The sequence below is a fragment of the Mercenaria mercenaria genome, chromosome 17, assembly GCF_021730395.1.
Source record: "Mercenaria mercenaria strain notata chromosome 17, MADL_Memer_1, whole genome shotgun sequence".
Lineage (NCBI taxonomy): Eukaryota > Metazoa > Mollusca > Bivalvia > Venerida > Veneridae > Mercenaria > Mercenaria mercenaria.
In genome coordinates this window covers 10,500,623-10,527,840 of record NC_069377.1, presented here as the reverse complement: position 1 = coordinate 10,527,840, position 27,218 = coordinate 10,500,623, and the positions used below count along the sequence as shown (strand labels likewise).

At 35.0% G+C, this 27,218-nt stretch overlaps 1 protein-coding gene across 14 annotated transcripts in view; it reads left to right on the top strand.

Annotated features, from left to right (window-relative positions):
- The window catches only part of LOC123537616 (protein kinase C and casein kinase substrate in neurons protein 2-like), a 62,892-nt gene that overhangs the window by 7,824 nt on the left and 27,850 nt on the right, over positions 1 to 27,218 (top strand). For 7 of the 14 annotated variants that reach the window (XM_053529001.1, XM_053529003.1, XM_053529004.1 and 4 more), the window contains exons 2-5: positions 18,310 to 18,581; positions 19,470 to 19,669; positions 20,541 to 20,678; positions 24,813 to 24,839. In XM_053529001.1, coding sequence (XP_053384976.1) covers positions 18,310 to 18,581; positions 19,470 to 19,669; positions 20,541 to 20,678; positions 24,813 to 24,839 — 637 coding nt within the window. Of the gene's footprint in view, positions 1 to 76; positions 269 to 1,729; positions 1,884 to 4,090; positions 4,213 to 6,557; positions 6,707 to 9,872; positions 9,995 to 18,309; positions 18,582 to 19,469; positions 19,670 to 20,540; positions 20,679 to 24,812; positions 24,840 to 27,218 lie in introns of those variants that run through there. The other 7 variants (XM_053529002.1, XM_053528999.1, XM_045321447.2 and 4 more) reach the window with 6 other exon arrangements.

Sequence of the window (27,218 nt, the reverse complement as noted above, 5' to 3'; positions counted from 1 at the left end):
AAGACAAGCAATTAATTTGCATAACTGTCATGTTATTTTATACAGTCTTGTGCATAGAATTTAATGCTTGTGGTTACTCCTAAATGACTCATGCCTGATTTTCTTGTACTAAAATGTTTGGCATTTGCAGAAAGAGTTTAGTTAAGAATATGAGAGTTGGTTGGAATATTAAGTTGCTGGCTATCAACTTTAAGGTTTCACTTTGAAGGATGGAAGGTCTTATGTTGGTTGTTTAACTGGAGGATTTTTTTTTAAAGGGGGAAATCAGGTATGTGTATTACCAATTGTAGGTTTGTTCAGGAGTGCAGACTCTTAAGTCATGTAATGACAGGTTCTTAATAAAAGATTCTTTCTTGTGTTCTTAATGCCCAGTTAGCTCAGTTGGGACAGCGCAGATCCTGGGGTCGCGAGTTTGATCTCCGGGTGGGGCATAATTTCTGTTGTTGATTTGATAGAAGACATTGTGTCTGAAATCATTCATCCTCCGCCTCCGTTTCATGCAGGGAAGTTGGCAGTTACTTGCGGAGAACAGGTTTGTACTGGTACAGAATCCAGGAACACTGGTTTGGTAAACTGCCCGCTGTTACATAACCAAAATACTGTTAAAAAACAGCGTTAAACCCAAAACAAACTTGTAAACATTCTTGGGAGCAGGTTATATGTTGGTGATCGCATGTTCTATATCTTAGGTGACAGATTCTGTGTCAGTCACTCAGTGGTGGCAGGTTCTGTGTTGTTGATTGCAGATTCTATGTCTACAGTAATAGGTTCAGTGTAGGTGGTGGCAGTCTCTGTGCTGGTGATGACAGGCTCTCTGCTGGTGGTTGCAGATGCTGTGTTGGTGGTGGCAGGCTCTGTGTCGGTGGTGGCAGGTTCTATGTCGGTTGTCGGTGATCACAAATTCTGTGTTGGTGGTGGCAGGTTCAGTGTCTGTTGTTGCAAGTTTTGTTTCGGTGATGGTAGACTCTTGTGTCGGCAGTTGCTGGTTTTCTGTCGGTGATGACAGGTTTATATTTGTAATTATTTTTACCAGGATACATGTATATAGGTTTGGGGTATCAGTTGAAATTGTGATGGTAACACAAAGTAATGGAAGTAATGGCTGCTTTCTTTTTTTTTGGCTGTAGAAAAGAAGTTTTTGTTTGAAGTGGTAGTGGCAAGATTCTAAAGTAAAAGTGAAATTGTAGCATTTCTATCTGTGAGAAAGTTGTCATATTGCTTAGGGATGATGAAACAGACACAATGGTCTTGTTGTGGTTTGTCTGCAGAATCTTGATAACTAAGGATTGCATTTTCAGGCTACTGTTTATGAGTTCATATATAATGATGTCCAAATAAATCGTATCCCTTCTACAAGTGGCAAGTGAAGTTCCTATTACCTGTGGTTGGTTCGGTCCTCTTTAGTGCAGTGCTTTCATTTGAACATTTGTTTTAACACAAAGGCTTTGTATGGGTCACATTATTGGTTCAAAATAAAAAAATGTTATAAGAATCGTAATTATTGTTGTTATAACACTATAACTTATATTCTTCTGTGCTAAAACAGGAATTTTGTGGGTTAAAATATGAGTTAAGAATGAGAAAAAGGTGTTTAATTTCAGTTTCATTGCAGTATAAAGGCCTTCCCAAATATTTTCAGTGTGTAATACTGGACTAAAGTAATTCGCAGGTAAAGTGTCATTTTGGTATTTTACGTTCTTTTGACAATAGCTGTGTATAAAATGTCACGGTTTGATCAAGAATTTTATTCATGTAGTCACCGAATACAACAGGTGAAATAGTATATTACAGTTATTTAGGTTGGGATACGGTATAACGCACCTAATTTTTCAGCGTATAAGTGATTGTAGTGAAGTAAATTTTGGAGTAATGGTTTTAGAAGGGTGAGTAAAATATAAACTACTGTTGTATTAACAGAAACAACATTTTGTTTATGCAGTGCAGTACTATGTAAAATATAATTATGCACTACTTTCTGCACATAGTTACTCTTAACATATGTATGTGTACAAGGTACATTGTTTACAACAATTTATCAAACAGCTGCTTATAAAATGGGTTGATTTGCCTGTGTTATCAATTGTTATCATCATTTCAAAGAATTAAATACTTGCCTCATTTACAAAAAAATAAGATATGTAAATTTTAAATTGTTTTTCGAAAATATTTCCAGATGTGTGCACCAGTTTGATTTAAGGTCAAGTCATAATGGGCCATTTTTGGTACTCCTATAGTTTTATCATGATAGTGTAAAGATAAAATGTTTCTTGATGATTACTTCAAGCTTAAAATATGTTAAAATTTACCTAATCATGCGTTTATCTATATCATGACAGCATCAGGCAGTAACATGCATGTACTGATTCTTTCAACTCTTTGGTGAAGCTCAGTTTCAGTTTTGCTGGCAATTCTCTATCAAGGTGTTTGTGGGTTAATAAGTATGACGATAGAATGGAGTTGTAATGTTTGTCGGGAAAAAACAACTGCAATAGAGCAGTTCTTTGTAGCAATTTTTCCACTGTGTATTGCAGCTCTCAGTATGTACTTTATATGAGCCGTGCCATGAGAAAACCAACATAGCGGGTATGCGACCAGCATGGATCCAGACCAGCCTGCGCAGTCTGGTCAGGCTCCATGCTGTTCGCTTTTAAAGCCTATTGGAATTGGAGAAACTGTTAGCGAACAGCATGGATCCTGACCAGACTGCGCGGATGCGCAGGCTGGTCTGGATCCATGCTGGTTGCAAAGCCACTATGTTGGTTTTCTCATGGTGTGGCTCATATAGGAATCAGTCTTGTAAAAGAATGGTAGTTTCTACCTGGATTCAGGTATATAAATTTTCTGTTAGTAATGATATTTTAGAACTTTCCATTTCTTAATTGTTGGATCTTTTTGTGGTTGCTGGTCAATATTGCTAACTTTAGCCTGCTGATGGCAAGTGATTCTGCCATTGCGACCAGTGCAGACCAAGATCAGCCTGCACGGATGTGTCAAAATTCATCCTCCTACAGAACGATCTGACCAAAGGGTCAGAGGGACAGAGTGAGATAAAGCCCCCAGATAGAGAAAAATCCTCTTTTAGATACAGACTTGTCCGGCTAACTTAGCTTAGCTCGTTGCGAATAGACAGTCTGGTTCTTACCGTGTCCGGTGTAATTAGCACCGATACACGTGAAACCGTCTTTCCTAGGAAGAACCAGTACAGGCCTCTAAGTTAGGTGGGAGACACTCAAGAGCATCTCAGAAATGCCCAGTGCCTGGACTGGGATTCGAACCCCGGACCTCTGGATTGACAAGTCAAGCGTGTTACCACTAGACCTCCAGCCCACCCAGGTTGCCATCCAGCAAGTAGATGAGTACCAAGTAGATGGTTGAATCACATACTTAGTGTGTCATTCTGTCTACAGGAGAGTTGCCATAAATAAAGCTGTAAGAACAAAGTTTTTTGAAGATATATTAGGTCCATGTTTCGGAGAAAAAAATTCGAACATCATCAAATTGTAGAAAGATTAAGCGTTGTTTTACATGAAAATTTAACAGCATATAAAACATTTATATTATTATACAAAACCAGTGTCAATTTACTCATATATATATTGAATTCCGGAAAGGGACTGCATGAAGGGGCCACACTTCTGAACAGTTCAGCGCCTTTAAAAACAACATTTTTAAAAAGCTGTTACATGTCTTCGTTTTGACGCATTTGCAACATCGTTCAAGTGTTTAAACTTGACATAAATAGGAAAAACATTGTTTTTGACAATTGTTTACATTTATTTCTTTATAAATAACATTCTTATTTAAAGGGGGACAACTCCTTTAGAATATTTTAAGTATCCAACTCTGTGGGACAAACAGTAAAACATGTATTGGACAGATAATTTGTGGTCAAGATGCTGTTCATTTACTAAAAAAAAATCTGTTGTTTTGTGATACACTGCTAAACTTTAATATGAAACAGATTTCATAAGTATATTATTCTATGGGTCTATGAATAAATTTTTGTCCTGGATAGATAGGATGAATTGATAGTTTTATCTACCTACATGATCAGTCAAACAAAGCAATATAAATGTAACATTAATTGATGTATAAAGTTTAGAGTGACAGATAGTCTACAATTGTAACAGATTTGATTTTGTTGAGAAAAGAAATTTTGATTTGATGTCATACACTGTGTACTGAAGTTTATGCATTGATAAATCTGAGAAGGTACTGTGATGTTTCCATCTGTTATAAGTAGGATAATTCCGAAAATACATGTTGTAGAGTGGGTTATGGAATCGGATTGTTGAAAGGAATTAATTAATACTGCTTTATACTGTAGTGATTCTTGGCGAATGCCAAGATGTTTTTGCTTTAGATTGGTTTGAATGTAGTCTTGCATCCGCTTACTTCAAGACACGTTTATGTTTAGTTAAAAGTTACAAAACGTTGCAAGAGGTAGTATAAACTTCTTTAATTTAGTTACTTTTGAGTCGGTCAGTAGCTAAATCGTACCTAATATCGAAATCTTGTTAACACCGGACTATAAATAAGAATTTGTATCTTGTAAAATATTTGTTGAATTAGTGCAACTGGATAGGATGTTTCAGACCATTGGGTATTTTTATCCCAACATTAGCAAACATAGGGGAGTAAACAGCTGAGATCTATGCATAATAAAGGTGCTATAGCGTATAAATTATCAAAAATCATAATTCATCGTGGATAAAAATGTGTTGTATTTCAGTTAAGGTTTATAGCTGTTTTATTTCCTTCTAATTATATGTAATTATACTTCCACCACACTTTGAGAATATTAATATCATTTGCCTTCCGTGTAGTTTTAATACTAGTTACAATGTAGTTATAGTCGTTCTTCAAATCAGGTAAAATCCTTGCCATAAATAATAATTCAGTAATTAATGATTTTCTATAATATTTTTTATGAAATTTTTAAAAATCTGTTTATAAAAACATAAAAGTTAAGAACTTTATAAAAGATTTTTGTTATTTCTACTTGTATTGACATTTACCTCAAAAGATTGTATCTTTTATGTACTTCTACGTTTCTGAACAATCCCACTCAGTTGTAAAATTTTCATTCAGCTTTGAATTTGATTTACATTTAGATGATGTATTTAATCAAGATCAGATAACATTGGTATGTCCCATTTAAATAGGTCCGCACAAGGTTGACCATGTCAAAAGATTTTTTTCCGCAAGAATGGGGATGACCATTGGTTTTAAAAGACTGATTTTTGACAATCGGTATTGAATTAAAGGTAAAAAGTGCCACAAATCAATTTTCTGTCATTCGTATCAGTGTCGGAAACAAATAATAGATCTGATAAAATTGTACATTTTGCACCTAACCTATATTTTAAGGACGTATAAATTTCTCAACAATAACAAGAAGGACTGTATAATGCTGGTTTTGGTACACTATACTGTCATTGACGATCTTGTTACATCGTTCTATTTATGCTTCGCTGATGATTATTACAACCCTTGGGGCATTTCCTTTTAAAGTAGAGGTGAATTTAAAATATAGTGGAGATTTTACAAAAACTTTATGTTGAGTGATTGATGGTGGGCTAGGTACACATCTTCTAATATTTTTTTATGTCCGATTTCTTCTTTGTTTTCCGATTAAACATTATGTTTGTTTTTCCTGAAATCTATATAGAGAGCTAGTAAAGTAATATTTTTGCCACTGTTTTAAACCACCTGCAATCTTGCACATACTGATAATTTTTAGATTAGTTTTATGATATACTGAATATTACTTGACTTTTTAACTTGTTGACAATCTCATTCAGATGATTGTTAACATTTTGCTATCTTTAATCAAATCGGATTTGGATTTATGTACTTGGCTTGTTTGATAACAAAAGAGCTACTGAAAAAAATGGCAAGGATAGGTAGGTTTTGTAAAAATGACTGGGATGGTAAACATAGATTCAGTTTGGTGTGGCCTTAATCAAATGTTGATTTTTTTTATAAAACACGTTTTTTTTTTCTAAGTATGTAGATGTAAGCAGGAGGGTTTTTGTCTGTTACGAGCTGATAATAGCTTCTTCTGGTACATAAGAAGCCTGATTTAGCAGCATAGAGGGTTGCAAACCTTCCCTTATAACTTTTCGTATATTTAGCAGCTGATTGTTAACACCCATGGTCTTGTATCAACTGATTGAGATTATGACCAGTATAGGTTTATTGTCAGTCAATAAAATTGCAAACAGTCAATAAAGCTTGTGACATAAACTGATATTATACCACCCTTGTCAGGTCCGCTGATTCTTTACTATGTACACCATGTACGTCTTAAATACCACGGCTCGTCATTCAATGTTTAACAAAAGGCTGTACATTATTAAGAATGTACGACTGTTTACAACCCCTGCGACTTTCTGTAAGGATTTTTGTACCTGAATTGTGGTTAAACTTGTGATATTCCAGTGTTTCTCGGTAGTTTTAATGAACATTGTTTTTTGTAAGTGAAACGGTTTTGGGCTGGGAACAGTTTAAGCTGGTGAGATGAATATTGGAAGCTTCTGTAAGCTACAGTATTGAAAATCTATGCTACATTGCTATATATTCTTTAACTCCTGTTAGAAGAGAGTTTTTTTCTGAATGTTTACAATCAGTTTGAAATCTGTTCATTTGTAACAGGATATATTAGTTATCTTGGACAAATTACCATTTGGAAATTAAAGAAAAGGTAAGTTTAAAATTAATTTATAGATTTTTCAAAGGAAAGCTTCTAAGCTTAAAAGATATTAATGTTTTCTTATTGTCATTTCTAAAAAAAGGGTTTCCCTGTTTAATCTTCATATACTTGTTATGCGAGTGCTTTCCAAGTTCAACCTTTTTTAACCAGAAAAGAAAATAATCAGGCTACTATATTCCTCAGGTTCTATATTAACAACTTAAGTGAGAGTAACAGTGGCACCGCATCATTCACTTAAACTGTCTTGGAACTTTCATTAGGAAAAGATCACTGTAAATTTATTGGATTCTTTAAAAAAAAAGAGCTTTAAAGAATTGTAATTAATGCTGCGTACTAACATGCATAAGTAGTATGATAGTTATTTTTGTGATTTAAAAGGACAAGCACAAGTATAAGATGCAACAGGGCATATGATATTATTAGATCCGCCAGCTTCATACTCTCCACCCAGTAGGGATCAATATTTGTAGATGGAATGGGAATGCTCAGTCACTTATAAACAGAATTAAGTTTGTTTTTTCATCATCAGATTCTGTACATGGCAAGTCATTTAGAAAATGATGAGTTTAATGATACGGTCAGTGATTTTGATGAAATGTTTGCAGCAATTTAATACATTTAGCTAAATTGATAGCTTATAGAATCATTTTAACCCTCTCTATTTTTTTAAAAAAAAAAGGTATTGCTGACTTTCTACTCGTGCAGAGATTTCGCTACATTGTTCTCTTATCCTAATTGATTGAATGCGATGTTTTGTTTCTCTTGCATTTAGGAAGCAAAAAAGTTGATGATTTGACACTCTTGGTGGTTGATGATCTGTTTCATGCTTTTCCTTGGTGAATTCAAAGCTTTTCAGATGTCTTTCTTAATGTAGGGATTCCACCACATTGTTCTGTAATCCATTAACGATTGAATGCCGATTTTCGTCCCATTGGCATGCAAAGCCTTTCCGATGTATTAAGAAGGAATATGATGACTTCCACTCTGATTGGTTCGCTGTACTACTAAATTCAGTTTGTAAATTACTAAGTAATTGATTCTAGTTTATATTTGGATAATTGATGCTATCTTTTAGAGACTATCTTAGAGGCAACTTTATACATCTTAGGGAGGTACTTTTAGTGCAATTTCCTGGAAGTTTCAATTTGTGTTTCTTGATAAGCATTGCCCAAAGGTACAACAAATTGGTATTATTTAAAATCTGTCTTTCCCCTTAAAACTTTCAGTCAGTTTGTATTAAATATCATGAGGCAGATTCTGTATCAAAACATTGTCAGTCAGCTTATATTTTATATTGTGAGGTGTATCGAAACTGTGTCAGTCAGAATGTATTTCATATTGTGAGGTGGATTCTGTATTGGAACATTGTCAGTCACCTTATATTTCATAGTGAGGTGGATTCTGTATTAGAACATTGACAGTCAGCATGTATTTCATATTGTGAGGTGGATTATTATTATTATTATTATTATACCAGATTTATATAGCGCCCTTTTCATGATCAATTTCACGTTCAAAGGCGCTTTACATAGTTCAAATGCAGCCACACAGGGCGCATAATTCATCCTCTACTAGTACAGACACAGAGCGATCTGACCAGAGGGACAGAGTGAGACAAAGCCCCCACGACAGAGAGATCAGAAATCAGATACAGGCTTGTCCGGCTAACTTAGCCTAGCTCGTTGCGAATAGACAGCCTGGTTCTTTAACGTGCCCAGTGTATAGCACTGATACACGCAAGGATTGCCTGGGTTCCTGACCAGTACACCTCTAGTTAGGTGGGAAACACTGAAAAGCGTTTCTGAAAATTCCCGAGTAGCTGCCGGGGATCGAACCCCCGACCTCAGGATTGGAAGGCCAGTGTGCAAACCACTGAGCTATCCGTCCACCTGTATTCTGTATTAGAACATTGTCAGTGAGCTTATATTTCATATTGTGAGGTGGATTCTGTATTAAAACATTGTCAGTCAGCATGTATTTCATATTGTGAAGTGGATTCTGATGGAAACATTGTCAGTAGCATGTATTTCATATTGTGTGGAGATATAGAACTCTGTATCACACTTATGAGGTTAAAATAGCCTACAGTATTTACATTCTTGTTTCACTATAACAGAAATAAGATTAAGTTTTACTTACTGCAGATAAATGTGTTTAAACAGACATTTGGAACAGTAAAACAGTGTCTTTGATGGTCCTGTATGATTTATTATCAATTTATTTCAGGTTATGTTAAGATAAGCCTTAAATAATTTAGAAATGTTAAAAATTCAGAACTAATTTAATCCTGTTGCACTTACTTTGCTGGACACCAGTGTGCCTTTGGTCAATTTCACGATGGTTGATAGAAACAGCCAGTCAGAAGCTTAGAGCTTAAAGGATCCATCAGGCTCAGTTTTGTACCTCTTGTTTCCGGCACATAGCCCCAGCAAAGTATGATTTAACCCCTACACTGTTAAATTTCTATAATGAACTAGTCTATCTTTCAGTCATTAACTATTTAAAGGGGTGCTTACCAAAAGGATACTGACTGAATAACAAACAGTGCAGATCATGATCAGACTGCATGGATGTGCAGGCTGATCATGATCTACGCTGGTCGCAAAGGTAGATTGAATCATGTCCAGCAAATTCTGATTTAATTGCTACTTTCATCAACGCCCTACAGCTGTTAAGAAAATTATCTTCCTACCAGTCCTGGGAAGTGAAATACATGTTTATTTCCTGTTTAAGAAATTGTTCTCTATTTAAGAAATTGTTCATAGTGACCATTTTGTTTAAAGGTATAATATCTAAAGACAGTTTTCTTGTGTCTTACGTTTCCGTTTGGGGTGTTTAACTAGGGAAGAAGAGCTGTTATTATACCTTCTCAAAGGCCGCACAATCACAATAGAAATTTCTCTCTGAAATTTGTGTTTATATCACTAAATCAGTCTTATTTTCAAAGATCTTTAAATAAAAATTGAAAAAACACTTCTGAAATTTGATAGATCTTAGATTAAAGATCTTGTAAATTTAATTGATTTGAAGGTGTCCAGTTTAAAAACAGGGATAGGTACAAGACGAGTTAGTGTATCTGGCTGACAGGTTTGGTATCGAGGTTATATCAGTGTTATATCAGTGTTATATCACATATTGACAACTCCACCCTTCAGGCATACCTTGTCTTCATGCAGTGTTTAAGTGGTTTTAAAGAAAATTTTGAAGTGTTTTCATTCATACTAAAGTTAGAGTGGATTAATATTTGTTGTTGAAAGGAATGGAGTAGCTATGTAACAGGTCAGTTTAAAACACATTCTTTTATATAAGAGTGCAAAAAAGCTTCTGTATTTACTATGTATTTAAAGATCTGTGTTTAGATTAAGTGTTTAAAATGATGCAGCTGTTGTATGTAGTTATGTAAACAGACGGAGTGCAGTTTTCTATTATGGTTGAATTTGGGTAAAGAACTTCCTAAGATGCCAGCTTAAAGCTACTTTTCAACTGTATTTTTGTTTATTTAACTGGCAACTTCCATCCTATTATGCATTCCTTGTCATACTTAAGTGTTGTTTAGCAAACTATAACTTATATTGGCACATGTGGCTTTCAACACAGCTATGCATTGCCAAAATCACATGTTGAACAGGAATGACCCTTTGCCATTACGGGTGTAACTTTTATGTACACCCAACATACTGGAAAGCCGAAAGAAGCAGATTAACTTTTTTACAATTTCTCGAATATAAAACCTTGCGAACATACTTGATACATTTTGTATTTCAAATTTGTGAAATTTTGACCCAGCGAAAATATGTGCTTTTACAGTAGTGTTCCTGGATTCTCCGACTAATAGTCTTGTTTTCCAAGTTCTGGCTTGAATCAGAGATGAAGGACACCTTAATGCAGATAGGTATTACTGCTCACAATCAAGTCATCATGGAAAATATTCACTCCATCAAGGGATCATGCTTACTGGTGTCCTTCCTGTTAGACCCAGTAGGCACATGTCTGTCACAGTCACAGTTCTCATGGTAATATACTGGCAATCTTATAAAATTTTGTTGTTTATGAACACAGTTTAAGAATTGGCCAGTGTTACGTTTTCATTCGAAGAATGGTCTTCAATTTCATTTTTATAGCTTTTGACCCAGACATCTTCTTTTTCAGCAGTATGCGTATTCAGTAGTAAGCTGCATCTTTATTGAGGAGTATGATGCGTACTTACTCAGCAGTATGCTGCATAATGAGGTGTTACAGTTTTCAGTGACCCTCGGTGATTTAACTGTGTCATAAAATCAAAATCATTTCATACCAATGAAACAGATACTGAAATGTGGCTTGGAGATGTCCTTGTGTGAATCACTTTGCAATTAATTGCCATAAATATCACTCATTGTGCACTAAATAAGTCTTAATTGCTTCCTTGTACAGTAAGTATACATGGTTAGTTATGTTTGTCATTACTGTGGACAGGTGAACACTTTCTTTGCTTGTTTGTCTCATGTAACTGTCAAACATACCATAAATATGGTGTAATGTAATGACTATAATTCATTGGAGCTCGGTAAACATCAAAAGATTAATAGTGTCATGTGGGGTATTGTGACTTTTCGTAAACAATCGAAGTTTTTGCTCACTTCCGATGCAGTTCATTGTCTGATTGTGAGAAACTTGGTATTCTGTCGACAGATTGGTTGTTTCTTTTATTATAATCATGATAGTTAGGTTTAGGATGTTGAACGGAAGTATTGTAATGTCTTGTTGTTAGTTGTGAGAGTTTGGGCCATAAGGTGTTAAGCAGTTTTCTTGCAATTCTGTTTTGTGTACCGCCTCAAAAACCTACTCATAGTGCTGGAGGAAGTAGGTTTGTTTCCTGGCCCCGTCATACCAATAACATAAAAAAAGGTACTTGTAGCTTATTTGCTTGGCACTCGGCATTAAGAGGATAGTTTTAGGAATTGTCAACCTGGCATCGGTATGGTGTGACTGGGTGGGTATCGGTCGATTGTCCACAACGTGATATTCCAGTTAGCCAATACTATACAGTTGGGCATTGTGCGCACTGCTTGAAGTAAACACCATTGTTTATATGGCTGAAAATTGTTGAAGAAAACACCAAACATATGCACACACTGGTGTCTTCTTGTATGTGGCATTTTATGCCCATAGCTCATAAGAACATACAGCTTTCCATTACAGCAGTTTATACTGGAGAAGGCTGAAATAAGTAACTGAATGGAAAATGCCAATTGGTACAATTTGTAAACTCTAATTTATGACAAATTTTTGTCACAAAATTTTATTTATAAGTGTGCATGATACATTACAGATCATCCTTGTTTTTATCAAATATTTTGATAGTTACTATCAGATATCATCCCACAATTTTACAAGTTTATCACAAAGTTATTTGACTTACTTACGTCAGTTTGGTTTTAGATCGCCACCAATATGTAAACAGAGTAGGAAATTCTCAACAATGCTTTACTATGACTAGATATTCTCGGCAAAACCCTTTTTAAAGAATTGAGCTGTTACAAACATAGTAATGGTCTGCTAAATCATATTGATGAATGGGTAGGGACACAATCATATTGACATTATGATAAACTTTATAACAAGAGGATCATAGGTTATCTTCTGGAATGAAATTCTCAAAAACAATAGTGTAGGTAAATATTTGCTCCTCAAAGATAACTTATTATCATATGAAGTTATTTTGATGGCTTAAATAACTTTCGATGTTTGACGTAATTGAGTTATTGCAAAAAGATAAGATTTTTAATCCCCCGCCACAAGTGGTGGGGGGTTATAGAAATGGTCTCTGTCCTTCTGTCTGTCCGTAACACTTTCATGTCCGCTTCATATTCCCTAAACCCCTTGAAGAATTTTCATGAAACTTGGGTCAAATGATCACCTCATCAAGACGATGTGCAGAACCCATGAGTCAGCCTTGTCGGCTCAAGGTTAAGGTCACAACTCAAGGTCAAAGGTTTGAGTCTTCCATTTTGTGTCCGCTCTGTTTCTCCTAATCCCCTTGAAGGAATTTTATAAAACTTGGGTCAAATGATCACCTCATCAAGGCGATGTGCAGAACTTATGAGTCAGCCATGCCAACTCAAGGTCAAGGTCACAACTCAAGGTCAAAGGTTTTAGCCTTCCATTTCGTGTCCGCTCACTATCTCCTAAACTCCTAGAAGGAATTTTATAAAACTTGGGTCAAATGATCACCTTATCAAAACGATTTGCAAAACTTATGAGTCAGCCATGCTGGCTCAAGGTCAAGGTCACATCTTAGGGTCAAAGGTTTGAGCCTTCCATTTTGTGTTCACTCTGTATCTCCTAAACCCCTGGAAGGATTTTCGTCAAACTTGGGTCAAATGATCACCTCATCAAGAACTCATGAGTCAGCCATGTCAATTCAAGGTCAAGGTCATAGGTTAGAGCTCTGTATCTCCTAAACCTCTTGAAGGATTTTCATGAAACTTGGGTCAAATTATCACCTTATCAAGATGTTGTGCAGAATTCAGGAGTCAGCCATGTCAGTTCAAGGTCAAGGTCACAGCTAAAGGTCAAGGGTTTATCCTTTCATTATCCAGAGCAGTGGCGGGGGATTTAGCTGTCTTTTAGACTGCCTTTTTTTTGTGGATCAAGCCTGAAAAAAATAAAGATTTAGTAAAAAATCCAAAGCTTGCCAGGTCAGCTCAACCTCTATCATCAAAAGGTCACAATTGCGCTAGTGTGCAGGTTGTAATTATTTTGAATGCTGTTGAAAATCAGCTTGAAATACATGTTTAATAAGAAACGAAACATTATTTATTAAGATTGTACTTTTTAGCTCGACTATTCAAAGAATAGTAGAACTATTGGACTCACCCATGCGTCCGCGTCCCGATTTGGTTAAGGTTTTGTATGTAAGCTGGTATCTCAGTAACCACTTGTGGGAATGGATTGAAACTACACACACATATTCACTGTGATAAACTGACCTACATTGCACAGGTTCCATAACTCTACTTTGCTTTTTTACAAAATTATGCCCCTTTTTCGACTTAGAAATTCTTAATTGGTTAAGGTTTTGTATGTAAGCTGGTATCTCAGTAACCATGTGTGGGAATGGATTGAAACTTCACACACTTATTCACTGAGATAAACTGACCTACATTGCACAGGTTCCATAACTCTATTTTGCTTTTTTACAAAATTATGCCCCCTTTTCGACTTAGAAATTGTTGGTTAAGGTTTTGTATGTAAGCTGGTATCTCAGTAACCACTTGCGGGAATGGATTGAAACTTCACACACTTATTCACTGTGATAAACTGACCTACATTGCACAGGTTTCATAACTCTGTTTTGCTTTTTTACAAAATTATGCCCCTTTTTCGACTTAGAAATTCTTGGTATGTAAGCTGGTATCTCAGTACCCACTAATGGGAATGGATTGAAACTTCACACACTTGTTCACTGTCATGATCTGACATGCACTGTATAGGTCCCATAACTCTACTTTGCATTTTTTTCAAAATTATGCCTCTTTTTCGACTTGGGGTCGTTTCAATTCAGGAAATCAAATCCTGATGAATATGTACTGTTTCTATTAATCTTTTAAAATTTGAAATCCACAAATTCATGTTCTCATAGAAACCATAATATTTAATGCCAACAAAATGAAATAATTTTGCATTATTAATGCCCTTGTGTATATATCATATACTGTCATAAATGTTTGTTAAATAAAGCACTTGTTCAACTGAAAATATTGCACTGAAATGCCTCTCATGAATAAAGATTTTGTACTTGGATGGCAACATACAATTTATGTAAAATAGCATTGTAGATCATAATTTTCATAAATCTCCCAAGTGGTTATCTTGCCCTGACTGATCCAAATTTGTAGTTATTGTAATAAAACTTTTTCTCTTAATTCCCATAATGCATTGTTTGACCTCTGAAGTGGGCCATCTTCATCACTTAGGGTATTGATCACTGTAGAGAAATTGGAAGAAACATTTTTTGTATCTGATTTATCCAATAATGATTCTATTGTCTTAGCTTCAGTACTGTTTTCTTTATGTCAGAGACTTGCTGGGCAATGATTAAATGTCGGAAAAGATGTAGAGATTTTAGAGGTATACAAAGCTTAATTCTTTGATAGTTATATTTCGTTTTGATCGAAAGAGAGAAACATAGGCCTAGGACTTCCACTTAAAGAAAATAGCTGCCTTCTAGACTCGGGCCTGCAATTGATTTTTGCAAGCATGGTTAATTTTGAGTAATTTCAAAATCGGTAAAATTATGTATACAAATATATGTCAAAATACATCAGAACTGTCAAAAATTTCATTTGGAGGATGCACAACAGTCTGAGGATACCATCCACACACACCCACCCCAATTGAGTATAATAATTAAGTTTGACTGCAGTGTTATTACTTTTCAGTACTGTTAGTATGTAGCAAACGTTCAGGGCAGGATTAAACTTTCATGCGTATCTTTCTTATCAAACTATCATTATGAAAGTTTGAGAAGAGATGGATCTCAGCGTGACAAAATCTCAACATTCATTTTAGTCTCAACTTGACAAAGTTTCAAAATTTCTTCATCAGTATTTTTTAAGTTGCAAAGGATAAAAAAGTCTATGTAATTTTTTTGTAGTTTATGAATGCTATATTTGGCTATAGCTTCATGCTTCGAAATTGTTTTCAGTTACTTGCGTCTTTTTCTACAGTTTTGCGTCAGAATACGGAATTAACCGAAATTACAGGGTGCAAAATAACGATGTATTTTTCCTGACTTACGACAACCCTAACTTTGCCATGATTTATCACTAGAAGTATGCCAAATTCTAAGCTTGATTGGCATAGAGACGGTCTTATGGAAATATTATTACCAAATAAAGTATCTGTATTCATAAGACAGAGAATTTCTTCCGCAAGTCAATTGAGAAATCAGTTATGAACGACAGAGAGGTTTCTAAGAGGAATACAAAATTAGGAGTATCTCTTTTTAGCCTAGAAAGCTATAATAAGAAAAAATAGGGCAGAACTTAATGCCTATGAGGCAATATAAGACAAATGTAGAACAATGGCCTTTGAAGCTATATAAGACCTATTCGGTGAATTAAAAATTGAAGAAATGCTGTATTTTGATATGTGTAAAAATTGCAACTGGCATCTTTGGCATTACACGGGTACATTCATAATTATGTAATCCAGGTACATTGTAATGTAAATCTCTAGAGTGAACACTATTATCCGCGCATTCTGGTCAGGATCCATGCTGTTCGCTAACAGTATCTGTAATTCCAATAGGCTTTGAAAGTGAACAGTATGGATCCTGACCAGACTGCGCGGATGCTGGTCGCAAAGCCACTATGTTGGTTTTCTCATGGCACGGCTCATTTACATTTGAGACAAAATTATTTTCCTCATCACCTTAAGGGTGACATTTTCGACTTTGGTTTTAGGTTGATACCCCCCTTGAGATACAGTACTAATGTATGTAGTAATTACAGTGTTTTCTTCATGGAACTATTATTTTATCGATTTACCTACTTGAGTTTCACAATGTCTGACCATCGGGGAGTTGTATTTGTTATAGTAGCAGAAGGTCATATATCAATGAATAGTAGATAAGTTATAATATGACAAAAGGGAATGATGGCTAGATTTGTTTTGGGGGATGTTTAAAGCAGACAAATCTAATTTTGTAGAGAAATATATAAAGAAGTTCAGAAAAGCAAACAAATCTAATTTTGTGAAAAATTGTATGAATTTCCAAAGCAAACCATCAAGAGAACATATTCATAAAAAAAAGACAAGTGTTTTCACCTGACCACTGTGATAACAATTTCTCTGTTGTTTTTAGCAGTTTAGTTGTTCAATGCACTAGAAAGCCATTGTAAAACATTCATGCACACTGGACTGGTGTTTCCAGTGATTTTACCCATGCCAGCAAATGACTGGTTGTACTTGCAAATGGATATATCTGGCTCTCATGTAACTGTTGTATTGATATGGCCAAAACAGTTAAGTATTCTGGGTATTTCCATCTGTACTACTACCAGAATCTTCATGAAACTTACAGAGAATGTATTTGGCTACAAGGGTTCTGTTGAGTTCTGTATTAAATGGGCAAGATTGCTTCTGTAACACAACAGTTACAGCCCTTGAATTAGTCAAAATTATCATATATCCCGGTTTTAACACATTTTAAAGGCCTGTCTTGAGCAATTTTCATGCAACTTTTTAAAATATTATATAATGTACATAATTATTTGACCACAAGTCAGCACTGTCAAATAGGCAAGTTTGGTCCATTGGTCATATCATTTGTGCAGCATGAGATTTATAAATACTTGGACTAATTAGACGTCCAGTATGGAGTCTTGTTTGTTGAAACCAGGTCCGTAGTTCAAAGGTCAAGGTCACACTTAGACATTAAAGGATAGTGCATTGATGGGCGTGTCCGGTCCAATGGTTCTCTGGTTATTCTGTAGGAATCAAGGTCAAGATCATGTTAGCAACTTTGAGCCTTCATGGCTCACTTCTTTCAAGAAAATTTAATATTTCATGGCCTCAAGAGTAAGCTATTGTTTTTGCTTCTTCATTCTAAAACAATTAAAATCACACAGCATTTTGAATTATTTATGCACTTTTGACATTTTCTACATTTATCTTCCTTATTTCTTGAAGGTTATGAATATCTTAACAAGGAATTTCGACTTTGCACTTGTTGGATGTTATTAGGATTGTTATAATTTGTTGAAAGGAATTTAGACTTGTGTACTTTGTCAGTGTATATTTTACTTCCTTGTGAGAAATCTGCTCTAGTTTCAGAATTCATGGCTTGGTTTTGATATATGTGAATATTAAAAATTTTGACAGCTGATTTTAATGTATGGTACTTCAGAGAGGATTGTTCAAGTCACATTTATAATTTTGAGGCATTATTAATCAGTTTTATTTGGACCTGTGCTAATCATACTTAGTTCTTCACACTCGAAATTTGTCCATGTATCTAAGCCTCTTCTTTAACCTTTAGCATGCTAGATAAATTGTCGTCTGCTGGAAATGTCGTCTGCTAAAATTGTAAAGTTCATTCAATTTGCTCCAAAATTGGAAGAAATATTGTCAGAGAAGCAAACAGCTTGGAACCAGATCAGACGCCGATTTAATCGGCGTCTGATCTGGTTCCAAGCTGTTTGCAAAGGCTGTTAAATTCGCCTGCATCAGGCTAAGGGTTAATAACTGTTCCAGCTACTCCACTACATGTTCCATCTGTTTTCTATACTTTTGTGTGTCATGGCAGCCTATCAGAATTGGCCTTCATTGAGTTTTCAACTGAATTAGTTCTTGTGAAATGTGTTTCTTAATCAGAGTTGTTTTCACTTAGTTGCTTAATCATGAAAACATATACAAAAGTGTATTACCAGTATGTTGAATTGCAGACATTGTCTTGTATGTATATCATAGCATATACCATAGTGAAAATTGTGAAATTATGAAAAATACTATCCTGGTTATACATGAATAGTGATAATTTACATTTATAACAAATGTTATTCTGGTTGGAGACTAGAAAGTTCATTGATGCCTTGTTTGTGTTTCAGAGGTAAAGTTGCTCGAGTATCTCAGGAACCTTCATCAGATACTGGCGTGATTAGCGAAATGTCGATAAACAACGGGGACGAGCCTGTACAGGCGTCCAGTGACAGCTTCTGGGAAGTGGGAAAATATGCTAGAACTGTGACCAGAATTGACAATGGATATAAACTTTGTAGTAGTTTAAAACAGTTAATTACCTCACGAGCTGAGATTGAAAAAGCTTATGCTAAACAATTATCACAGTGGTCAAAAAAATGGAATGATTTCTTGGATAAAGGTAAGTTTTGGTTATGGTTGCATGTAAATTGTATTCATTGAAAGAATGAAGAGAGGGTATTTGTGGTTGAGAAGAGTTGTTGGTCGGTTTTGAATAGCTTGCCCTGCTTGAGTCATCTTGTGAGGAAGCCATTCAGCTGGCTTTTTGAATGTCACTGGTTCTACCGAGGTGCTTATCCATGCCTGAAATTGTCTTGAGGGCCACTATGTGTCTTCTTTTAGTGTTTACATTCTACATTATTGACAATTTAAGAATAACAGTCGGCTAATGTCAAATGTTTCTGTGCTATGGAGGCATTTCCATTAGTTTGTGGACTGGAGTAAGTTTGAAACCCTTGCTTTTTATGAAGAGTTTAATTTATGAAAGGAAGTCATCCATCTCATTCTTGCTCATGGAAGGGTATTGGTTCTACTCTGGAACATGCTCTGTGCTTGAAATATTGTCAGAGGGGCACTTAGGGTCTTTCCTCCATCATTTAAAAGCTTTAAAGTCTCCATATGGCTTAAAATTATGATGGTTTAAACAACAACAAAAAAATGTATATTGTTCGAATTACATTAATGTTGGATTCGAAAGTTTTGACTGAATTCTTGTTGAAAATGCAAATGCCATGTTTTTAGTTGTAAAGGTTAGGTCGAAGATGATACTTTTGAGTATAAAAGAAGAATTTTTCAGCCAACACAGAAGTGAGACTGTAATTTGGACCAAGTGGACAGAATTATAATGATACTGCGAAACTTGGTCTCTCAAACTGATGCTGTTAAACTGTTGTTATTTCAAAGTTAAAAGTTAAAGTTTAACTTTTTATTCTTGATGATGGTTAGAGAAAAAAACAACAGTTCATAAGAATTTTTTGATGAAATTTAAACTTTTGCTGTAAAATATCAGGTCCAGAGTATGGTACAACACAAGGCGCATGGCGGGGAGTGCTGGAAGAATCAGACAAACTTGCTGATTTACACACCGAGGTTGGCGACAAACTGGTCAACAACGTTACAACATCAATCAAACAATGGCAAAAGGAAAACTATCACAAGTCCATGATGCACTTCAAGGAAACAAAAGAACTTGACGATCAGTTCAAAAAGGTAAACATAATATTGATGACACAGTTCAAATTATTTGAACCCTAGCAACTGTTTTTCGGCATTGCCAAATTCTTATAAACTGTGAAGTCATTAATAATCTTAGGGGACCCATTTTTGTGGATTTCATTGCTTGGTCAATCCACAAAATTTAATCCCAACAACTAGTAAAATTCTGACTCATTTTATGTTAAAAAGTTGTAATTAATTAGCTGATAAATATCCCAACAAAACAGTTGTTTTGGCTAAAACCATGAAAGTTTGTGCCCATGAAATCAAACTATTTCATAGTGTAAGCCATGCAGGATGTTAGGGGTTGGTGGCTCTACCATATTTTAGGGTACAATGAAAACATAAGGTTGTCCCTATGAACCAAATATCAATCTTTATGCCTTTTTCAGAGCTATTTGGTCCATATATTATTTAGTTTGCTCTAATTTTAGACCGATTGCTTAATTGGTCAGAATAACAATTGTCAGGAGATTAAATAGAGTGTGGTTTTATAATGCTGTAATCAATGACTCCAGTTTCAATATATGTTTGCAGAGCAACTAGCCACTTTTGATAATAGGTCATAATAATTCTTGCCAGAAGCTAATCATTAGAGGTTATTTATTAAAATTTTATTGAAAAAAGTAAATGAACGCAATTAAATTCACATTTTGATCTGACATTCAGGTACAAAAAAATTCTATGAGAGAATAAGTTGAACAAAATTGGTTTAGACTTTTTACTAATATTTGGTACAAAAAACTGTTGGAGAAGAAGTTGAACGCGGTACAAAAAGAAATTGGACAAAGTTAACACTTTTAACCAAATTTTCATGCACAGGACAGGAAGTTGAACAAAGTGAACACTTTTAACTGACTTTCAGGTACAAAAACCGTGGGAGAAGAAGTTGAACAAAGTGCTAACAGCAAAGAAAGATTACCATGCAGCATGTAGAAATGAGAAGAGTACAGCAAATCAGGAAAATAACGCACGGGCTGACACTGCCATGTCATCAGATCAGGTACGACTGTACTCAAAACCCTCCTGTCATATATAATAACTACATACAGACAATAGCAATAGTATCAGATATTTAGGAGAGAACAAAATGTCACAAAATTTAAAACATTAGTGCCATAATTAAATATTTCCTGTAAAAGTAATCAAAACCTGAATTTTTGCAAGGACCTTATTTTTCAGTGTTAACACAAAAAAATGCAACAGAATACAAAGGTGGGAAAAGGGTACTAAACGACCAACACCGGGATAGGTTAAGACTATTTTAATTTCAGGACCGGTTTCGGTCTTATCAAGACCTTCTTCAGCAAGACAAAAAATGCAGATTAATCAAACTTGAATTACTGTTTCAATTTCACTGAAATTAACTTTAGAAGGGAAAAAATGGCATCATTGAAATGACTGAAAGAATTTTATATACTGTTTGATTGGGTAATTTTCATGTCACTTTTCTTTCAAAAATTGATAAAACAGTATACATATTCAGATTGTTCAAGAAAGAATATATTCAAACATTGACATGTTGTTGAATAAAATCATTGTTATGAGTTCTGATGCATAGGAATAATATCCCAAGAGCGCAGACTGAGTGATATAATAATACTCCTCTGAACAAAACAAAGTAATTTTATTAAAGAGAAAATCACTGAGATATATTATTTCAATTCTAAGACAGTATCAGGTATTACTATTTTCATCTTCAATGATATACTCTGAACATTTGCTTAGGTTTGGTGTACTTATTTTCAGTGCACAGCTACGAAGGATTGCAAGATTTATACAACTGTGATGTACAAGAGTGATTTTGTGCAAAATGTCACATTCCCGTTCTGTTTGATAAGGAAAAAATTGGTTATTAGAATAGAGTCCTATATTTAGTAATGGTTTGCTGTGAGATAGGGTTTCTTGATAACATGAGGTTTGAATTCGAGGTTCACTTGGTCAAATAAAAGCATACTAAAATTAACTATTGTGACCCTGAAGCACATTTTAATGTCTTAAATTTGGGACATGTTCTTTTCGCAAAGAATTGTGCAACAGTTCCGAAGAGAATTCCAGTAGAGCTGAAACTGAGATTTTGTCTTACATCTTTATATATTTCGGTATCATTTAATATGGAAATCAATTAGGTGCATATTTTTAACAGTAGAGTTTCATAAAATGTCGAAGCGCTTGGGGATTATGAATTGTCAAATATTGTATCTCCGTAGTGATCAAATTTTACGGAAGTAGAGCAGCAATAGCATGAATGCCTTCAGTGACATTGGGCATTTTACCGAAATTTATGAAGAGTTTCAGTAAATTGTACTTTATGATGCTCCAAGTATTGGAGAGAAAAGAAAGAAGCTTCATAATTAAAAAAGAAGGAAAATTGAATGTATTTTTGAAAGCCATATTTAATGAACTCATGTGGCTTTGCGACAGCATGGATCGAACCTGCAGTTGGTCAGGATCCATGCTGTTCGCTCAAACCTACGGAATAAGAGAAAACTGTTAGGATAGCAGTGATCCTGACCAAAATGGCGAGCAAAGCCACTTGTTTGGTTTCTACAGGCACGGTCATTTTGAGAGATTCATGTAATACTTGGATGCTAAATGTTCGTGTTTGACATGAAGGGTGGGGGTAGTTTAAGCGGTGTGGGGAGGGCAGATGGTGGGTTGCTTTGAAATGTTCATACTGCACCAGTTACAAGAGTTTAAAATGAATATACCTTGTGAAAGTATCGGGGACAAATTTCACGTGAACTGTGGATTTCTAAATCTTGATTGTTGCTACACTGCAGATGATATTAGTGGACAGGTTTTCCAATGATAGAGTATGTCAATAATCTTAGGTCGTAGTCACGTGTGATATCAGAAAAGGTGTACTCAGTATTCCCTGGTATTTCTTCAGTATTTCTTCCTGACAAAAAAAAGTTTCTCTTAAATTGTTTTTATTGTTTTCGAAATATGAGTCACGTTTTTCAACCAAAACATTTCACATATTAGAACTATTTGGAACTTTAGATAGTACAGTGTCATGGATGCTATTTTGGACAATGTCAAAATCTTCCTTATCTTATGATTTTGTCTTAGAGGTAAAACAGAAATTGAACTATTTTGTCAAGTCTAGGAAGAAGTCTAGCCATGAGAACATACTCCAGGTCATATCACTGGTCTATTATCGTCAGAGCTGTAAGTTGAGCATGTTTGACAACATTTATGTAAAAGATCAGTTTTATTGCATAATATGGTCACATTCAGTCGTTCTTTTTTGTCAAGAAATAAATTGGTAAATTAGAAATTAGAATTTATATTTAGTAATGGGGTATTGTGCTGAAGATAGGGTCTTGATAATAATGAGTGTGTTGAATTTCGAGTTTCATTTTGTGAAACATATAGCCCAAATTACTTTGTTGCCAATGAATGCACCTTATGTCTACTTTGGGAATGTCTTTTCGGCCAAAGAATTGTGAAATTTCCGAAGAGAATTTCCATAAGAGCTGAACTGATTGGATTTTTGTCTTACTTTTATCTATCTCGGATGCATTAATAAGGAAATCCATTATGTAGTAAGTTTTCTTAACAGTAGATTCTAATTAAAATTTGAGCGTTTGGAGAATTTATAGAATTGTAAAATATTGTACTCCATGTAAGTGTAATTTTACGGAAAGAGAGCACACAATAGCATGAATTGCCTTCAGGTGACAATTGTGCATTTGTTAACCGAAATTTAAAAGAGTTTTCAGTTGATAATTGTACTTTATGAGTGCTCACAAGTATTTGGAGAGAAAATGAAAAAGAAGCCTTCATAATTTGAAAAAGAGAAGCATACAAATTGGAAATTGTATATTCATTTGAAAACCATGAGAAAACCAACATAGTGGCTTTGCGACCAGCATGGATCCAGACCAGCCTGTGCATTCTGGTCAGGATCCATGGTGTTCGCTTTCAAAGCCTACTGGAATAAGAGAAACTGTTAGCGAATAGCATGGATCCTGACCAGACTGCGCGGATGCAAAGCCACTATGTTGGTTTTCACATGGCACGGCTCATTTGAAGAATCATTAACTTACTTAGGATGCTAAATGATTTCGTGTTTGACCATGAAGGGTGGGGGGAGTTTAGCGGGGTGTGGGGGAGAGGGCAAGAGATGGTGGAGGTTTGCTTTGAAATGTTCATACATGCACCAGGTTACAAGAAAGTTTAATATTGATATCAGATATTCCATTGTGAAAGTAATCGGGGAAAAAATGTTATCAGCGTGAACTGTGGTATTTTAAATCTTGCATTGTTTTGCCTACACTGCCAAGATGGCTTGATGTAGTGGACAGTTTTCCAATGATAGCAACAGTACTGTCAATAATTCTTAGGACTGTATCACTGTGTGATTATCCAGTAACAGGTGTACCATCAGTATTCCCTGGTATTTCTTTCAGTTATTTTCTTTCCTTGACAAAAAAAAAGTTTCTCTTAAATTGTTTTTATTGTTTTTCCGAAATATGATCACTGTTTTTATACAACCAAAACATTTACCATATTTGAACTTTATTTGGAACTTTTAGAAATATTACAGTGTCATGTGATGCTATTTTGGACAATGTCTAAAAATCTTCCTTATCATATGATTTTGTCTTAGAGGTAACCAACCAGAAAGGTTGCAACTATTTTCTGTCAAGGTCTAGGAAGAAGTCTAGCCAATGAGAACATGACATCCATGGCTCATACTCAACCAAATTCTACTATATCCTGTCAAGAGCTGCCCTAAGTTGAGCCAAGTGTTTGAACAACGATTTCATGTTTAAAAGATACAGTTTTATAAACAATGCTGAGATGAGCGATATAGCACCAGTCGTGCTGTTCTTGTTCTCATTTTCAGAAATAAATCATTGAGCAGACTGAACCATAGTATTTTAGCAAAAAGTGTAATTGTATGTCTGCAAGTAATGGTAGATATAATGCTGCAGCATTATTTACGCAGTTCATTTGCTGAATCATTTTTCGCCAGATGTCATTTCTGTATCGGCATAACGATAGGAACAGTGCTCGGGCAATGATCTTTTTTGTATGGGTAATAAATCTTGTAGTATATTCGTATGCTAGACTTTCCTGATATACCGAAACGATATCTGTAAATGGTGTTTTTCTGTATTTATAGATTGAGTCGGGCACGGCTTCACCACGGGTAACTCCTTTATGTAGAAAAGGTTTTATTTACTTGACAAGTTCTAAATGATAATTGACTGCAGTTATGAGCATTTGTTTTTGTATATTCAACCAAGGTAGACCACTGCTAAATGTTTTTTGTTTCATTTGCTTGTAATATTGAGACAGTAAAGAGGTTACGATTTCATAATTATATGGGCACCTGCACGTTCCTTCTTAATTTTTGATAAGCGCCAGAGTTATTAAAGTTTAGGACAGAATAGTTTTCACACAGTTTACTCATACACATTCAGAACGTACATGTAAAACCTAAATTTTAAGTCTTAATAGTGTTGATTCATGTGCAGCAAGTGAGGCTCGATTAAAATTTAAGGGACTTATTTTGTAGATGCGTATGCACATAAATGATAAAATCGCAACCTCTGTTCTCCGCATAAAAGTGAAATGGTTAATCTATTTTTACTTAACAACTCTAATTATTCAAATTTCTGTATTCAGCATCACAATTTGATAGAAGCAGAAAAATGAGGAAGATTACAATAGAAAAAAATGCCCCAAAAAATGGGAAGTTTTTAAGAATGTGGTCTACTTGACTTGCGGTTGATATTTTTTTCTCACACGTTATGATTGTTATTTGCTTGATAGTCATTGAAATGCCTGTACATGTCCCTTTTAACATTTGAGCTGCGCCGTGAGAAAACCAACATAGTGCGTTTGCAATCAGCATGGATCCAGACCAGCCTGCGCATCCGCGCAGTCTTGTCAGGATCCATGCTGTTCGCTTCCAAAGCCTATTGCAATTAGAGAAATGGTAAGCAACAGCATGGATCCTACCAGACTGCGCAGATGCGCAGGCTGGTCTGGATCCATACTGGTCGTAAACGCACTATGTTGTTTTTCTCATGGCGCAGCTCATTTCTTTTTGTTTCACAAGTGATATGAAAGATATTTTGTCTGTTTGAATAATCACTTTTTGTTGTCCAAACGTCTATCATATGATTGCATTGATTGATGTAATAGTAAAGAAACTAACACCATCAAGCTGTGCTGCATGTTTTTTCAATCACTTAAATTCTAAGCAAAAGATTTTAAAAATTGACGCAATGAAAAATCGTTTCCATTTAAGGTAGTGTTACTGTAGTTACAGTCGCAATTCTTGATATTACTTATTCTCTTGCGTTTTTTTGGCAGTTTTTGGTTGGTTACGTAGTTGCTCTTTGCTCAGTTGCTTTCTGTACCAGTCGAGTAATGGCGAATTCACGAACTGAGAAAACATTGTCGAACAGAAATTGCCAATTGTCATACCAGTCTATTTCCTTAAAATCTGAAAGTTCACTCGGGTAAATAATTGCAGACCACAAAACCTTCCCAGACAGAATGACTACATTATGTCAAACTGTGATGCAAAAAATGTTTATATAGAAAATGACCAGTTCATTTTGTCCCAAAATAACAAACTGACCTACTGATGAGATAAAGCAATGATTAGCTACATATGCTGTTTATTGAAATGTAAAGTTGAATACTAATGATAGAAATAATACTGTTTAGTCACACTAAAGAAATGTTAATATTAATTGTAACAGTTTTAAAAATATTGCCCAAGTGTAAACTTTTTAAAATGTTGTCATTGCACGTTCTAGTAAACTCATAAATGTTTAGCTTATTGTTTTAGCATACACTACAGTAAAATCTCTGTTAATGGCACCTCAAACAAAACCTGACATAATAGGTCAGGTTAGCAAAATAATGGAAATCATCATAGTAAGAAAATAATCTAGCATGTCATTAAAATATAAGAAACAACAATTCCACAGTAGTTAAAAGGATTTTGATTTTTCATCCACTATTCCATCAGTTTGTATCCTTTTAATAAATAAATCTCTTCTCCATGACAATTTGATAAAAGACATTGTATCTGAAATCATTCATCCTCCACCTCCGATTCATGTGGGGAAGTTGGCAATTACTTGCGGAGAACAGGTTTGTATTTATTTGGTACAGAATCCAGGAATACTGGTTAGTTTAACTGCCGCTGTTACATGACTGAAATACTGTGGAAAATGGCTTTAAAACTATAGTTACAACATATGTACAGCAAACAAATTCCAGTTTCCAAGTGTTTCCAGCAGTGCTGCTCTGTTGAGTTAACAACTGTGTACAGTGAATGAATTCCAGTGTCCCAAGTGTTCTCAGCAGTACTACTCTATAAATGTTTTACTGTACATTGCTCAAGCTGAAAATATGTAAATATATGTGTATACGGTCAAACTTGTGTTAGTGGTAACTTCTGTTAAGGAGCCGCTTGTTTTAAGCAGTCACATTTGCTGATTCCCGTAACTTACCTCATATTAGGCCAAAAAGGTCAATATTGCTCTTTCTCTTGATTTGCACGTTA